This window comes from Dipodomys spectabilis, unplaced genomic scaffold (genome assembly GCF_019054845.1).
Source record: "Dipodomys spectabilis isolate Male_0828 unplaced genomic scaffold, ASM1905484v1 ptg000098l, whole genome shotgun sequence".
NCBI lineage: Eukaryota > Metazoa > Chordata > Mammalia > Rodentia > Heteromyidae > Dipodomys > Dipodomys spectabilis.
Genome location: NW_024870775.1, coordinates 9860160 through 9877142, shown reverse-complemented (window position 1 = coordinate 9877142; position 16983 = coordinate 9860160). Strand labels below are relative to the sequence as shown.

Below are 16983 nucleotides of genomic sequence, written 5' to 3'. Positions count from 1 at the left end.
AGTGGCTCCAGGAGCAAAGGTACATCTCACCTGTCCAGCAGTGCCCACCAACTCCTGCAGTCTTAGGCTGGATCCTATGGTGCCACCATGTTTGAGGCTCCCAAATGGCCATGTCGTAAAGTTCCAACTAATGATATGAATGCTGCCCCTTGCAGGAGGAGCAGGGACCAGGATTTTAATAAATGAGGTTCTCTGCCAAGAGCATATGGCCTCCTTGGAATATCAAGAGCATCATGGGGCCCCCTCTCTGCTTAGTGACACTATCTCTGGAGAAGACAGGACCCTTTCAGAGTAACATGGACACGTCCCCAAATGTCTTCTAGGACAGTAAAGGGGCTGGCTCCCACCTGCTGCCCCTGGTAAAGTGGCAAAAGTCCTGCCCCGGCCCCTCCCTCCCCCACTTGCCACCAGGCCACTAAGACTCTAAGTCTCTCTGACTTCTAGTTCCTCCTCTAAAAACATCTTCACATCTGATAGACCCCACACTACCTGCTTTGAGGGTGGCTGTGCTTTGGAGTCCTGACTCCTGTTAGGGGCTATGCATTCAAAGAAGAAGTTCAAGGTCCCCAGCCCTTGGCTTCCCATCCACTGCCAACATAATTAGCCCCAGGAAGATGGTCCTTTGTCACAGTCTAGGAGAAAATTAGCATTTCTGTCGACATGACAATTGGCCTGCCAGTAACTAGGCACACTGGCTCCTACACCAAAGGCTGTGAGGGCCCCAGCTGGGCCACGCCATCTCCAAACAAGTGGCTGTGACCACTAACTGGCAGCCTCCATGTCCTGTCTCCCAACTCGGCCCCTCTGAGGCTGCCAGACAGCTCTGGGACACAGCATGGATCCGCACCAGAGGAACTTGGCATATGTGTCCATCAGCTGTCCTCTCCAGAGCTGAACAGAACAAACTAATTGCCAAGACGCCCAGAGCAGGGGGTGGTCAATACCACGTATTGTAGAAATAAATGCCTGTCAACTGCCAGGCAGTTGAAGTACAATTAAAATTATGAGTAATTTAGTAAATCAGAGTGAACAGAACAAAGGAAGAGAAAGTAGGTTCAGATCTAGATTTGCATTCCAAATGAAATGTTTCACCTGTAACCTTTTGGGTTGGGGGGGGCAGGTTTGAAGGGTTTGCGGGGGTTTTTTCCTTTTCTTTTTTTAGCGATTTGCTTAAAAATACAAACACAGGCGGCAGGCCCACTTAGAAGCCTTCCGATAAGAAGCTGTCAGGTCGGATCCTTCCTACTGGGAGAATCAATCTTTGCCTTTCCAGGCATCCAGTTCTGTTTGAAATCCCGGGATGTGGGGGTGGGGATGGTGGTCATTGTGCTCACGCCAAGCACCACTCGTGAACAAGCTGGGGACGTTCTGACTTGATCACAACATGGAAGCTGGCTCTTCTATGCCTTGCAGCGGGCCATCCATCTGCCACTCACGTCCCCAAGCCCTGCTCAGGTTCCTCTAAGTGGATTTGGAAGTTGTTTTCTAGCAAAAAGAAAGAAAGAAGTGTGAGCAATACATCACTTCCTGCCCAGAGCTGTCAGCTGAGGATGCACTCCACGTGGTGGTGGGCACCTTCCTCGCTAGAGTGTCACCTCTGCCCAGGCAGAGGGGGCGGGGCTTCCTCCATTCAGTGCCATGGGCTCCATCTGGCTTTTTAGGAAGGCCAATGTAGGGGGCACTGGCTGTGGCCAGAGGGACAGCCGAAGGCATTTTGCAGTGTAGAGGCACTTCGCTAGATGCCAGGGAGGGCACGGGTGGAGAGGCATGAAGCTGCTGTGTTTCAGGAGAAGGCATGTATGCCACCTGGGCTCCAGAAGGATTTCACCTCTGGGGAAATGCAGCTCCCCTCTCCAGGAAGTGAAGTCCTGGGAGTATAAGCTCAGGCCATGGTGGCCATGGCTGTCCCCTGAGATCTGAATGTGACTCCCTTCCCTTCTGTCATCTGTGCCCAGTGCCCGGTTTCTGTTGAATACAGGTGTTAGTGGTTTGACCCCTGCTTTGTATGCCTCTCAAGCATCCTATGTCCTTGGCTAGAACCATTTCAAGTTCAAGGTCAGTGGCTCTCAGCCCCTCCGCAGCCAGCCTGGGGACTTCATTACACAAGGACCCTGGGCAGTGTGGCTGCTGCCAGCTGCAGAACATTTGGTCCCCAGTGAAAACATTTCATTTCCCATCCTCCCCACTTCCTGCTCTGTGGATTTTTGTTGGTGGTGGTGATCATGGGGCTTGAACTCTGGGCCTGGGCACTGTCCCTGTGCTCTTCAGCTCAAGGCAAGTGCTCTACCACTTGAACCACAGCACCACTTCTGGTTTTCTGGTGGTTAATTGGAGGTAAGAGTCTTACAGACTTTCCTGCTATGGCTGGCTTTGAACGGTAATCCTCAGATTTCAGCCTCCTGAATAACTAGGATTTTAGGGTGAGCTACCAGTGCCCAGCCTCCTTGGATATTTTTGCTGAGTAGGATGGAGTTCTCCCCACCCCCACACTTCCTGTGTCCCCAGCCCATGGATCTGTGTCTGCAGAATGGGCTGGTCCCCTGTGAGCTCCCTACTGGGCACAAGGGCCTGTGCTGCTGTGGTTAAACCTTGGACTGTGGACTGTGAAGCAAGCTTGATGGTGCCCCACAGATTGCGATCGCTGGGCTGACAATTAAAGAAGCCCAGAGACAGGCTTTTCATCTGCCCACTCCCTCCTCCCTTCTTACCAATTCCAGTCCACCCAGATCTCAGAAACAGGAGCAGAGCTATCGCCCCTTTCTACCAGAGCCAGGCTGTCACCCTGGCCTGCCAGCATACAGGATCAGGGAGGGCAGGGCTAGAGCTGTCCACAGGGTCTGCGTCATCCGAGCAGACCCGAAGCTTGAGCAGACTGGAGCGAGTTCAGCTGCAGCTGGGAGGCACAGCCAGACGTGCTGCCTGGCCTGGTCACCAGCCTCCCAGAAGAGGGAGTCAAACCCCCAGGGGCTAATGTGCCTCAGCTGTCCCTCGCGTGGCAAAGCGCTCCTCATCCTGGGCATTTCACAAGACAGGGAATCGACGCAGGGAACTGGCAGCAGATCGGAGAAACACGCTGGACTGAGCTCTTCATTTTTGTTTGGTTTTGGTCTCTTTACAGTGCTGGAGTTGAACTCAGGGCTTCACATACTCTACCACTTGAGCTACTCCCCCAGCTCTTTCGGTTTTTTTAATTGTTATTATAGAGGTGATGTTCAGAGGAGTTACAATTACGTAAGTCAGGTAATGGGTACATTTCTTTTTTAGACAATGTCACCGCTTCCTTCACTTTCTTCCAGTTTTTTCCTCCCATTCCCACAAGGTGTATAGTTCATTTTCAACATAGTGTCCAGTTAGTATTACTGCTGCATTTGATCACCCTTTTTCCCTCTATTTCCATCCCAAAGACAAATAAATGAACAAACAAGACAAAATGAAAACAAAAACAACAACCAGAGAGGGGTATAAAACCTCTTGTTTTCATTTCCTGGAGTGTATTTCAGTAAACATTTTATATGATCAAGATGCACATAGACATTGTGCCTTCTGGGGGGGGGGTGTTTGTGTGTGTGGGGGGTTGTTTTTTGTTTTTGTGTTTTTTGTCAGTCATGGGGCCTGAACTCTGGGCTTGGACACTGTCCCTCAGCTCTTCAGCTCAAGGTGAGCACTCTACCACTTGAGCCACAGCCCCACTTCCAGCTTTTTCTGCTTATGTGGTGCTGAGGAATCGAACCCAGGGCCTCATGCATGCAAGGCAAGTAATGTATAGAGAGGTTACAATTACATAAATCAGATAATGAGTACATGTCTTTGGGGACAGTGCCCAGTTGGCTTTTAACAGGCATGGACTTGAACTAGTGACTGTCCCTCCAGGTTGGTGATTAAATCAGGGCAGCAGACACCAAGTTCCCAGATGCAGGACCAACTTATTTTCAGGCATGGCTGAGTGTGGTGTCTTTGCAGCCGCCCCGGGACGAGAGCCTGAATGGCCTTCTGCAGGGATACAGGATCTACTACCGAGAGCTGGAGGCTGAGGCAGCTGCAGGCCCTGAGGCCAAGACCCTCAAGAGCCCCTCGGCCCTGCGAGCTGAGCTCACAGGTGAGCAGATCCCCATCCCTCTTGGCCTCCTCCTGCTGCAGGCAGCATGGAGCATACATCTGTCCAACCCATGTGGAGCATGGGGGGCCAGCTGTAGAGAGACAGGGAGCACACAGCCTGGTATGCTGTTGGCAGCAAGGCCTGAACACTGAGGGAGGAGCAGGCGGACATACTGCTGCACCTGTGAGAATGGCCTGGGGCCCATACTAGACACCCATGAAGCCCACGGCAGACTCAACCTGTGGCTGGGGACATCTTTCATCCCTGAGCTGATCTGTGCCAGGCCTGTGCCTTGCTACTAATGACACAGCCCGAGCAGTGCCAGCTGCTGTGGCCTAGGCAGCTTTGGGAGCTACAGAAAGACCCTCTCCTCCCAGTTCCCCCTTTCTGGAAGGAGGGAAGAGGCCTGCTATCTGCCCCCCGTCTCCCACCTCTCCCACCCCCCCAACAGTGTTGCAGGATGTGCTCCTTGCCCTTGACATCCTCAGGCTGGGGACAGGGGGAGGGAAGCCTCTTTTTGTCTCTACTTCCAGAAACAGCCAGAGACAACTGATGGCTCATGCCTACTACACAGGAGCCTGAGATCTGTGGGTCATGGTTCAAAGCCAGCCTGGGCAGAAAAGTTCATGAGACTCTTATCCCCAAATAACTAGGGGGGAAAACCCAAGTGGAGCTGTAGCTTAAGAAGTAAAGTGCCAACCTTGAGTGAAAAACCTAAGGGACAGCAGCCAGGCCCTGATTTCAAGCGCTGGCACAGAAACAAAGGAAAGGAGGGAGGGAAGAAGGGAGAAAAAGAAGGAAGGAGAGGGAAAGGGGAAAAGGAAGGAAGGAAAGGAGAGAGAGAAAGGGAAGGGTCACTCAGCTACCACCACCCCGAGGATGTCCTTTGCTCAAGAGCAGACAACCTCTCCCCTCTTGTGGAGGGCTGCTCATCCCCTCTGCCTGAAGCACCCAGGAGAAACCTCATCCCACCTTCCCCAGTGCTGCCTGGCACCTGGGCATACCACACACCTTACCGGGGTCCCTTCCTATCACACGCCAGCCACCCCCTACCCCACTGGTCTGGGCTTGCTGTTCTAGAAAGAAGCACCTGTCCCCCAGGAACCCATGGGAAGGGTGTGGGCACCCCTGAGGTGGTGCTGCGTGGGAGCCTGAATGCCCCCCCCCGCAGTGAGGCCATACCCCTTCCTTTTTGTTGTGCCTCATTTGCTGTAACTGCTCCTCCTGCTTGCTAACCACCTTTCTGCTTTGCTTACCCTAACAGCCCAAAGCAGCTTCAAGACCGTGAACAGCAGCTCTACATTAACCACGTATGAATTAACACGTAAGTGTGCACGCCTTCCGCAGGAGGCCTCCGCGTCCTGGCATCACCGCCTGCCAATTGGCCTCCCCATGGACCAAGAAAAACCAGCCTGGATTAATGGCTCCCATTTCAGGAGTTCTCTCCCTCAACTGCTGCTTTTCCTCATGCCAAAGCCTTCAGAGGGCAGGAAAGGAAACTTCTAGAAGTGGGGGTCTGGAGGAGTTTGTAGTACTGACATCTGGTCCCCCAGCCTCAGTCTCCCTTCCACCTTTCTTTTCTCATACATATCCTTTTGTTCATGTCTGGCATTCTACCACTTGAGCCACATCTCTAGCCCAGCATTTTGCTGAGTCAATTAGAGATGGAATCTCACAGGCTGGCTTCATACCTCTATCCTCCAGGTTTCAGCCTCCTGAGTAGCTGGGATTACAGTGTCAGCTGTACTGGTGCACAGCCTTTTAGTATTATTGATTGTGGTTTTAAAAAAAAGACATATCATAAAATATACCATCTTAACCATTTTTAAGATGATGCTTCTCTTTCCACCACCCAACTCCAGAATTGTTCCATCCTTCTAAATAGAAGCACTCCCCGCTAAACACTGACTCCTCACTAAACGTGGACTCCCCATTCCCTCACTCTAGCCCCTAGCTCCTGCCATTTTTGTTATCTGTCTTTATGAACCCACCATCTCTCAGGGCTTCACACATTTGCCTAGCTGGAGATGGTCAGTCCAAAAAGGGGAGGGCCTTCACTTTGCTCTTCGTTTCTTGGCACTTGTTAGGAGAAAGGCAGGCCTGTTGTGGTGGCCGGCTAACCCAACTCTTCCCAGCAGAATGCCACCACATGTGTCCTTCACCTGCTGACAGTGGGTGGGGCTGCTCGCTTGATTGACAGCAGCAGGAGAATGGCCCCTAGAACAGGGCCTAAGCCACACCAGGGCCAGCAGCACAGACTCTTCCCTTGCTTCTAAGACATCTGGGTGATTCTCTGGCACGTCCCACGGTGGGAGGGAGGGGGAGGACTTTCCATGTATGGATGGTGGTCCTGCTGCATTCTCACCCCCATTCCTTTGACTTTATAGATCTGAAAAAGTATCGCCGCTACGAAGTGATCATGACTGCCTATAACATCATTGGTGAGAGCCCAGCCAGTGCGCCTGTCGAAGTCTTTGTCGGTGAGGCTGGTGAGTTCCCTGCAGAGCCCCCGTGGCCCCCATGGCCCAGGAGCACCCCACTGGGATGGCCCAGAGTGCTGTGGCCAGCCCCTCAGATAGCCAGCTATGTCCACCCTCCTTGACCCAGCTGCTGTTGGTGGTGGCCCCATAGGGGGCAGAAGGGAGCCGTTAAATCTGCCAGCCTTTGTGGTCTGTGGATTTGCCTGCCTTGTAGGCAGGACAGATGAGTCATTATAGAGTCGGAATGAGAGCACAAGTTCACAGATCTCCCTACATAACACAGCACTTCAAGGCTGGAGTTCAGAGTGGTGAAATGACTTGCTGCACCAGAAGGACTCAACCCTGCAGGAGTGATGGCATTCAATCAGCTGAGAATTGTATCTAGAGGGGCAGATACTTGTCCTGAATTGCCTGCCTGAGCCTCCTGTCCTGCCTGCAAATGGAAGTTCCAAAGTCCCTGCTGCAAACTAGTACCCTGGGATGGGGCCAGTCTTGGACCTTCCAGCTGTGCTGAAAGGACATGAGTTAAGGCCAGGCCTGGTGGTGCACATCTATAATCCAGCATCGCTCTAACCAGTTCAGTGAGGAAAGTGATTTAGCTGCGATTTTTGTAAGTCAGCTTGTGAATCTGAGAGCTGGCTCTGCCTTCACAGGCTGTGTGACCTGAGCAAGTCACTCTGAACTCCAGCCTTGATGTGCTGAGTTATAGTAGGGAGATCTGTGAGCCTGGGCTCTTACTCCAACTCTACTAATGACTCATCTGTCCTGCCTACAAGATGAGTTTCTAGAAGGTGCCTGGGCTGGGCCTGCTCCCACTGGTGTTTAAATGAGGGAACAAGTCCCTGGAGCTCAGCTAGAAATGACCAGATACACAGAGCTGTGATCTCTGGGTGTCCTCTGCCCCAAAATAAAATAGAAATGCAGCTGGGAACCAGTGGCTCACACCTGTGATTCAAGCCACTCAGGAGGCTGAAATCTGAGGATATCAGTTCAAAGCCAGTCCAGACAGGAAAATCCATGAGACTCTTATCCAATAAACCACCAAAAAAGCCAGAAATGGCACTGTGACTCAAGTGGTAGAGAGGTAGCCTTGAGTAAAAAAGCTCAGGGACAGCACCTAGGCTCTGAGTTCAAGAGCCCCTCCTCCCCCCCCCCCCCAAAAAAGTGCTTAGCTGCTTAGCATCCATGAGAAATTTACATTAATGTAAGAGTTTGTCGTCATGGCAGATTTCTGAGCACAGGTATCACAAATCAGTGTCAGTAAGACCTGGGTCAGGAATTGCCCTGCAAGGGGGCAGAAGCCCCATCCTAGCCTGCAGAATTGTGCCAGCCTTGTGGTAGCTCCTTGCACCAGATGATGTGCAGCAAAGTGCTTACACCAGATTGTGCATGGGAGAGGGGGCTGGCTCTGGACTGTCTCTGCCCCTGTCTTGGAGATAATGTCACAGGGACAGGCTGAAAGAGGACAGCAAGGCTGGGGACAAGCTGGACCTGCTGTTTTATGATGACTCCATCCCAAGGGAACAGTTCAGATCTCACAGAACCACCAGTCCCATCCAAGGCCTCCAGATTCTCTCCATTAGAGGCCCCACTTAAAGGCCCACCTCTCTCACATCACCTTTGGTGGAGGGCAGGGAGCAGGGGAAGACACACTTAAACAGTATCCAAACCACTATTCTACTGTCACAGAAAAGTGGAACAGCCTGGACACAGCTTCAGGTATGGCTGCATCCAGCACCCAAACAGGCTGCCTCTTGGCTCCACTTTCCTCTCAATAGAAGCTCTTTTTTTTTTTTTGGTCCAAGATAGGGACTCACACTCAGTATCTGATGCTTTGACTCGTTGGTTGGCATTCTACCCACCTGAGCCATGCCTCCAGTCCCTCAGTAGGGACTCTTAACCAGTATCCTGTAGCTCCTGGCAGCAGAGCACGCCCTTCCTCCTGCACTGTCTGCTGTGTTTGTCTCCAGCTAGCCTTTTGCAGCATGCCCATCTCCAGGCCACATGCTGTGGCCAAGGCCCTGAGGTTCCCAAAGCCAGGACTGATGTCACCCGCTCCCTGGACCAAAGACGAAGCAGGAAGCAATGCAAGGAAAGGGCTAATTGGCTGCCATTATGTTGTCACTGTATTTGCTGCTGTGTTTGCTGGGAAAGCCTCAAGATGGATAGCACTGGGTTAGATGGTAGCTTCTGAATGGCTGAATGTAAATGTGGTTGGTTTTGTTGTTGTTGTTTGTTTGTTTGCTTGCTTTGCTAGTCCTGGGGCTTGAACTCTGGGCCTGGGCACTGTCCCAGAGCTTCTTTTGCTCAAGGCTAGCACTCTACCACTTGAGCCACAGTGCCATTTCTGGCTTTTTCTGTGCATGTGGTGCTGAGGAATCAAACCCAAGGCTTCATGCATGCAAGGCAAGCGCGCTACCACTAAGCCACATTCCCAGCCTGCTTTTTTTATTTTTGAATATAGGAATTTATAGAGGAATAGTCCAAGTTGCTTTTTTTCCATTGTATTTTTATTACCTTTAAGTAGTTGTACAAAGGAATTGCCACTCCACAAATCAGTCTGTAAGTATAATGTATCTTGACCAACAGCACCTCCTCCATCGCCCATGTTGCCAACCCAGTCCAGTAGCTCCCTGGCTGCACCAACTTGGCTCATTATCTCCATCCTGAGGAGCAAGGGCTACATAGTAAGATGATGTCTCAAAAATCTTTAATCCAGCTGTAACTTACTTTGGCACCTAGTATAAAGTAAGGTTCTAAATCGATTTTTTCCAGAGACTTTTCCTCCCTTACCATCCATGGATTGATGGTTTCTTTGAGATGTCTCAGGTGCATGTGTGTGCGTGTGTGCGCGTGTGTGTGCGTGTGTGCTGGTATTCAAGACCTCGATCATTCTCCCCCATCCCTCCCAGTGACACAAAGCCTTTCTCTGTGCCCAGCTCACACCACACTGGTGGCTTGCCTTCAGTACAACTTCTCTTACTCTTCTCTCATTTTCCCACATGTTCCTGCCATCCTACAAGGTTTGCAGTCATTTTGGCAAGTGCTCAAAAAAGCAATTCTTGGGTTTGGATGGAACGTGAACTCAATTACGAACTGATTTAGGGATCCTGACACCTCCCTTCTGTGCCTCTTTCCTCCCCAGGAATTGGCCTGAATCTCCTTTCGCATCTCACAGGGGTTTGGCAGTATTCTCGATGCCGTCTGCCTGGTGCTTACTGAGCCTGTTGCTGGCAGCTTTCTCCCAGTGGTAGCCGTGCATGAACCCCTGAGCCTATACCATGCTGTCTTGTCCCTCTCTGCCTCAGCACCAGCTGCCAAGGCACACCTACTCACCAAGTTCTGAGACACAGGAAATACTAGTCCAGCAATAAGATCAGCCTTGGGATATAACTGAGTGATGCAGTGTGTGCCTGCCTGACATGCATGAGGCCCTAGGTTCCATCCCCAATACTGAGAGAGAGAGGCAGAGACAGATGTGTGTGTGTGTGTGTGTGTGTGTGTGTACAACCTTATTAGTTCTCTCTCTCTCTCTCTCTCTCTCTCTGAAAAAGGTGCCAGGGTTGCCTTGTTCCCATATCCAATGGGGGTTGGCTTCCAGTTGCCAGTCAGCAGTATCAACATCTAGAACTTTGGTGTTTGACTATCTTTTCCTAGAAAGAGAAGAGACAGACATAGAATAAACCCTGCTGCTTTTGCTGTCCACATTGCTTTGGAAGACAGCAAAGTACCTTAAGCCATGTAACAGTGGCTCATACCTGTATCACCAGCTACTCAGGAAGCTGAGACCTGTAGAGTCTAAGTTCAAAGCCAAATTGGGAGAAAAAGTCTACAAGACTCATATCTCCCATTAACTAGCAAAATTCTGTGCTGAAGGAATGGTTCAAATGGTAGAGGACCAGGAACAAGCTAGCCAGCCAATGAGCCCAAGCCCTGAGTTCAAGTCCTAGTACTGCACACATACACACACGCACACACACACACACACACACACACACACACACACACACACACACACCAAAAAAAGTATCTTGAAACTTTGGGTTCTTTGCTATTTTTTACATTCTGTTTATGGCCCTGGGGGTTGAACTCAAGACCTTGCACAGGCCAGGCAAGTGCTTTTCCACCTGAGCCACGCCCCCCAGTCTTTATCAGTGATTTCTAAAGAATGAAACGCATACTGTAGAATGTAGGTTTTTACCTTTCCTGTAAATCTACCAGCTTTAATCACCGTTGACTAGAAAGAGGAGATTAGGAAGCTGCTGGCTGTTTTAGCCCCCCCTAGTGACAAATAAAGCAGGTCCTAGAGCCCATTAAGGGAAATTAAAAGAATTCGGAGCTGTGCGAGTTTGAAAATGTGTTTCTAATGAAGAGAGAATGACAGTTGCTTGCGGGGTTACAAATGTGGGTGTTCCCTACTTCCCATGTTCTCTACTTCCCAGGACCATGTTCAGTGAGTGCCCGGGAGGCCATTAACCAAGCACCCCACAATTCACTTCCTGGCACCCCAGGCAGCTTTAGTGGTCGTGCTCCCCTGCGGGTGCCCACAACCTTGCACTGGGGACACTGGGGACATGGAATGCGCTCTGCCTGTGGTGGCTGGCACCCCATGGGTGCTGCATGGAGTGTCGGTGATGGATGATCCGCACTGCCCTTTATTAGGAGTCTGGGGGCAGAGGGCAGCTTGGCTCCTTCTGCCTCCACTGCAGCTCATGAAACCCCTGCCCTAGTCCAGACCCAGGCTGCGCCCTCGCCATGCAGGGAAGGCGTCAAGGTGTTGGGGTCCTTGTCTGCCTCCTCTGGTCTCTCTGCAGTGCACGGAGCCCTGACACCCCCTCAGGATCTGTTGGGAGTCCTGGGGCTGTGCGCACGGGGCCAGCACTCAGCCCTTGGCACAGAAGCCAATGTGAGCCTGGGAGAAGCCAGGGGGGAGGGGCAAGGGAGATGAGACCTCAGGAACAATGCTGGGTTCGTGAACAGGGTGAAATCAGGCCCTCCCTGTGTTTTGGCCCCGGTGTGGGAAGGCACAGTTCTGTGTGTGATCCTCTTTGCCCTTCCTCTTTAACCTTGCTGTAGGGCATGGGCTCCATCCTCAGGGCCAGGGTGAGGCCATCTGGGGGTTTGGAATGACATCATTCTGGGGTCTCCCTTATAGCTGAATCTCACAGAGCCCTCTCCATCATTGCCCACCCCACAAGGGATGCCTTGTTAAACCCAAAACTCATCCTTGTATGTCTGTGGCTGTCCCACAGTGAGAAGCATAACCCTCCCTCCCCCACCAAGGGCGCCTTCAGGTCCTACCCAGGTCTCCCTCTGTCCACTCACTGGTCCCCAGAGCCAGACACCCCACATCATACACCACCCCTCCCCCAGGGCCAGCTGCTCCCTTTCCTAATAGAGACAGGGCCCAAGAAATGGGGATGGCAAAAATGCTATTGTTAATCATCATATTTCCATAAAGGAAAGCAGGTTACGGAGAACATCCTAGTGCCTAATGCTTTATCTGGAAAAGTACCTACAGGCCCCGGGATCCATAGTGGAAGCCCTGGTGAGATTCTCCACAGACCCTGTGCTTTATCACATTGTCAGTCACAGAGCCATGTCTGTTGGGTGCCAGTTTGCTCAGGAAGTTGAGAGACTACTCTGAGGCTAAACTGGGTGAAGGGGGGTTCTGGCCAGCAGCCTTTAGGGGGTACAAGGTTCTCCAGAGTCTAACCTTAAGGGGTTGGGCCCACTGTGTGTCACAGAACACAGAATTGGGGAGAACTTGGGCCATCTCTGTATGCCTGGGGAGATGGGCCACCCTGTGGCCTGTTGTCCAGTGGAAACGGGAGCCCCACCCAGCCTTCCAGGTTCTGTTGCCACCAGCAGTGCTAGTAGCCACTGTGGGTTTGGTAGGTGTGATGATGACTCCCTGGTCACAGAGTCACACCAGGCCAGGCCTCTCCCCAAACACACATCGCCCTTCCCTCCTCCTCTATCCCCACACAATGGCCTCTTTGGTTTCTTTCTTTTTCTTTTATTTTTTTTTTTTGTCAGGTTTTTGTTTGTTTGTGGGTTTTTTTTTGTTAGTTGTGGGGCTTGAACTCTGGGCCTGGGCACTGTCTCTCAGCATTTCAGCTCAAGGCAAGCACTCTACCACTTGAGCCACAGCGCTACTTCTGGTTGTCTGGTAGTTAATTGGAGATGAGTCTCACTGATGTTCCTGCCTGGGCTGGCTTTGAACCACGAGCCTCAGATTTCACCCTCCTGAGTAGCTAGTATTACAGGCATGAGCCGGGGGTCAGAGGATAGTAGCCTCTCTTTGGCTTCTTTTGCTTCCATTGAACTTACACTTATGGAAATCACAGCAGGCAGGGCATGGCAGACATGGAAAGGACTAGCTTTATGTCCCCACATCCAGCACTGAGACCATAGCATCACCCCTCCACCTTCCCCTCTTCCCTCTTTCAAACATCATATTTTATTCAGAGATTCTCTTAGCATGTGTTCTTACAAGAACTCTTTAGCATATAATATGCAACCAAGTTATCATCACACCTCATCAAATCAGTAATCATTCCTTAATCTAATCCAATAATGATTGGCATCCATAGTCAAAGTCTTTGGCTCTCTTCTCCACTCCTGGACTCCTCAGGGCCCACCCCCTAGTGCAGAGTGACAGCCCCCTCCCCATCTCTTCCTTCCCTCAGGCCTTCAAGAAGGATCTCAAAATGTGGCACAGGGACCATAGCCCAGCCCCTTGGCCTGCGTTTGTAAATAAAACTTTATTGGAACCCAGCTGTACCTTTCTGTGTAGGAGCCTAGGCAGGTAGTATTTGAGCTGCACTTGCTCCATAGGGGCAGGCTTGAATAGAGCAGGTATGGCAGGTGCCTTATACTTTCCAAAGCTTTGTAGGAAAACATTCTCTAGATAAGCAGCCTGGACCTTCGAATCAGAGAGATCTAAGTCAAATCCAGCCCATGCTGGAGCAAATGACTTAACTCAGCTGAGCCCCACTTTTCCAAGTTGTGAAATGAGAAGAAAATATTTTGGCAACAACATGAGTTGTGTGAGTCCAGCTGCTGTGGGTTCAGCAATGTAATTAGGGGCTGTGGGTTGCATGTGCAGCTCCTTGGGTTACAGTTCAGTCTTTGACTGTCAGAGCCCCCTGGGTCTTGCTGTGATAGGAAAGTCACTCTCCTGGCAAGGAAAAAAAACAAAACAAAACAAAAAAAACACCATTACAAGGAGCAGAGCTGGTTTGAGTGGCTTTTAACTTGGCTAATCTAGCAGCGGGTGATAAAGGTGATCGCAGGGCTCAGAAAGTGTACATCCTCGCGCTGATAGAGAAAAAACAAAGGTCATTACTGGAAGAAATCTTAAGGCTGGACTTGTTGTGTACCATGGAGGGTTCAGCGCAAAGCTGTAAGGTTGAAAAGTCCTGTAAGGAAAATGTATTTGTGTGTTATTTTGAGTCTGAAATTCCATGGCCTCCACCTTCTTCTGTTATGGAAACAACTTAAACAAAAACAAACACCATTTTCAACCCATTCTTGTTTCTTAGGATGGCAGCTGCTGGATCCTGGCAGACTCTGCACTGTTCACATCCAAGGCTGGGGTGGGAGAGCACCCACTGCCGGGGGTGGCGGGAATGAATGGGTATGTGCCGCAGTTGTCTGCAGATCCCGGAGCTTGGTCTTAGTGTGGTGACATGGGGGTAGGGGTTCTCAGGATGTGCTTAAGATAGGGTGGACTCCCTTCCCTCTGCCTCCTGCCTGCTGTGTGATCTCTCCTTCCCATCATTGTTAGAGATGCAGAGAAGGGAGAGGGAGGGACCTTACCACTGCCCATCCCATGGGATTTCTGAATCCGCAGCTGACACACCTGGAGTTGGGATCCCAGGAAACAGTCCTGAGTGCCAGCCCATATGGGCTTTTAAGCATTTGGGGCTAGGGCTGGGAAAGGGGGAGGCTGGGTGTTGGTTTTAGCCAATGATTGTTACAAGAAATGCACACCTTAAGTTTAAATTTCCTGCCAAGATTTTGCTGGTGGGAAGCAGGGAATAGAACAAAGGGTGGTGATGGTTCCGCTGGGTTAGGGTGAGCATTGCTCAGAAAACAGCAGAAGCAAAGTTACAGAGTTACAGGGTTAGGGAGTTACAGAGTTACAATTACAGTTACTAGCTAAAGTAACAAGTTACCAGAGAAGTCTTATCCACAGCACACTTACATTTATATCTTAAAAATCATTCATTATCCATTTTACACAATCCAAGTCAAATATCATATTCCATCTTTACATCCTCCACCATATCATCCCATTGCCATCTGCTCAGCTGTACTCCAGAGTCGTGGTTACCCCTCCCAGCCTATGCGCAGAGGCCCCCTAGTCACTCACCAGCCACAGCCCAGTGCCAGCATTCTGTCATTCTCTCCAGTAGTTCTGCTACCAAAAAGGGCCAGGCACTGGTTCAGAGTTCTTTTCATGTTGACAGAAGCATGCTGTCTATAATCACCTTGACCCTGATAGGAGGTTAACTCTGAGATACCCACACCACGAATCCAGCCTCTATGTCAGGCCCTACAAAACCCAGCCAGTCTCTGTGAGCCCAGACTGTGCTCCAGTTGGGATTGTATCAGTCAGCTCTTGCCATGTAACAAGTCACCCCATACTGGAAATAACATATTTGTTGCCTCATGGCTTGTGTAGATCAGGAATCCAGGCATGCAATAGTTGGATCCTATGGCAAAGTAACAGCTAGGCCTGTATCTTGGAAAGATTAATCAGGGAGGAATCCGTGTCCACACTCATTCATGTAGCTGTCAGTAGGACTCTATTCTGGGGCTGTCAGATGGCCATGTCAGTTCCTGGGGCTGCTGGCCAGAGGCCTTCCTGAGTCCCTGACAAGGTTTGCCAGTATTAGAGCCTCAGACTTGCTTGGATGATGCTCTGCCACTTGAGTCATGCCTCCATCCCAGCTTTTTTGCTGGTTATTTTAAAGATGGAGTCTCCTGGTATATGTCTGGCCCATTTTGAAAGGAATGAGTCCCTGCAGGTTTACCAAACTTAGATCATAGAATCCGGGTGTCAGGAAGTTCTTCATCTTGTTAGAGAAAGAATGTGAGGACATGCCCAGAAGGGACTAAGGCAGGAGTAGATTCATGACTGCCCCTTCAGGCTCAAAGAGTGGCTATACCAGATATCCCAAGACCTTGAGCTCTCATCGGGGTCTGCAGACATGGGGGGGGAGGGTTGCAGGCCTAGAAAGCTGGGTTCATATATCCTCTTCCTCCTCATCACAGCCATGATAGTCAGAGAGAGTCAGACCACAGCGGTCATTTTCAGAGGCCTGTGTAGGCTATAGGTCATCCTGACCCTGCTAGATATACCGTAAGTCATCCCACCAATGTCGGCAGGCTAGGATCTGATTTTATTTTTGATCCAAGCCATTCTCAGCGTTGGGTTTCCGGACTCCCTGCCTAGCTCCTCCATCAGGAAGTGGGGTGCAGTGTGAGATCAGACCTTCCTGCAGTCCACACACTGGGGTGGTTACTTGGAGCCTCCCAAGGGCATGGCCTGGGGGATCGTGCCCCTCTGCTCCCCCTCCTCCCTGGGCAGGTTCCCAGGCAGGGAAGAGAGGGGACCAGAGATGGCTCCCCTTCTTTCAGAGAAGATGCACATAGGAACAGAAACCCAGGTCCAGAGGTCCTGGAGAGCCTGAAGTCCCTCCCTCACCTAGGTAATTTCCTTTCACTTTATCTAAGAAAACTTTAAGGTTGGTTTTTCTTCTACAAATGACGAACCAGGTTCCGAGATAGAAGCCACATGTCCAGCATCACTCAGATGAACACAGGTCTGAAGGCTGGGAGCCTGTCACGTGTTCCATGATGGCATGGGACAGCTCCACTGCCTGTGTCAGGCTCTATCCACAAGGATGGAGAATGGCTTTGTGCCTGGATCCCTGATTTTTCCTTGTGGGGTATCCTAGAGCGGTTTTTTGGTTCTCTGGTTTGGCAAATAGAGTCATAAGAGAAGGAAGGATCGGGGGTTTGGAGCTCAGAGGAAAGGTCAGGAAATGGAAGGGGATGTAGAACTGTGTGTGGACTCCAGGCCTTGTGCCAGGGTCTCTGTGGAGGGAGGCCACAGGGCCAGGCTGCTCAGGTTTGAACTTGATGGCAAGCTCATATCTCTGGGCCTTGGTTTTTCCATCTGTGTAATGGGGGCATTGAGTGTCAAGAGGCTTGAAAGAGGCAGGCAAAGCCCTGAAAGGGTTTCTCCATGGCAGAAAGCTCCCCCACACACAGGTACCAGCTCTCCAGGGATTCCCATGATTCCAGCAGTGGCAAGCTACACATCACCTCCACTGCCACCCTTCTGAAGTCCTGGAGAATTCTGAAGAGGCAGGATCCCTGGGTGGGGAGCAA

At 50.9% G+C, this 16983-nt stretch overlaps 1 protein-coding gene across 1 annotated transcript in view; it reads left to right on the top strand.

Annotated features, from left to right (window-relative positions):
- The window catches only part of Sdk1 (sidekick cell adhesion molecule 1), an 836641-nt gene that overhangs the window by 760839 nt on the left and 58819 nt on the right, over nt 1-16983 (top strand). Inside the window, exons 33-35 of the mRNA XM_042686840.1 lie at nt 3961-4096; nt 5361-5420; nt 6484-6585. Coding sequence (XP_042542774.1) covers nt 3961-4096; nt 5361-5420; nt 6484-6585 — 298 coding nt within the window. The remainder of the gene's footprint in view (nt 1-3960; nt 4097-5360; nt 5421-6483; nt 6586-16983) is intronic.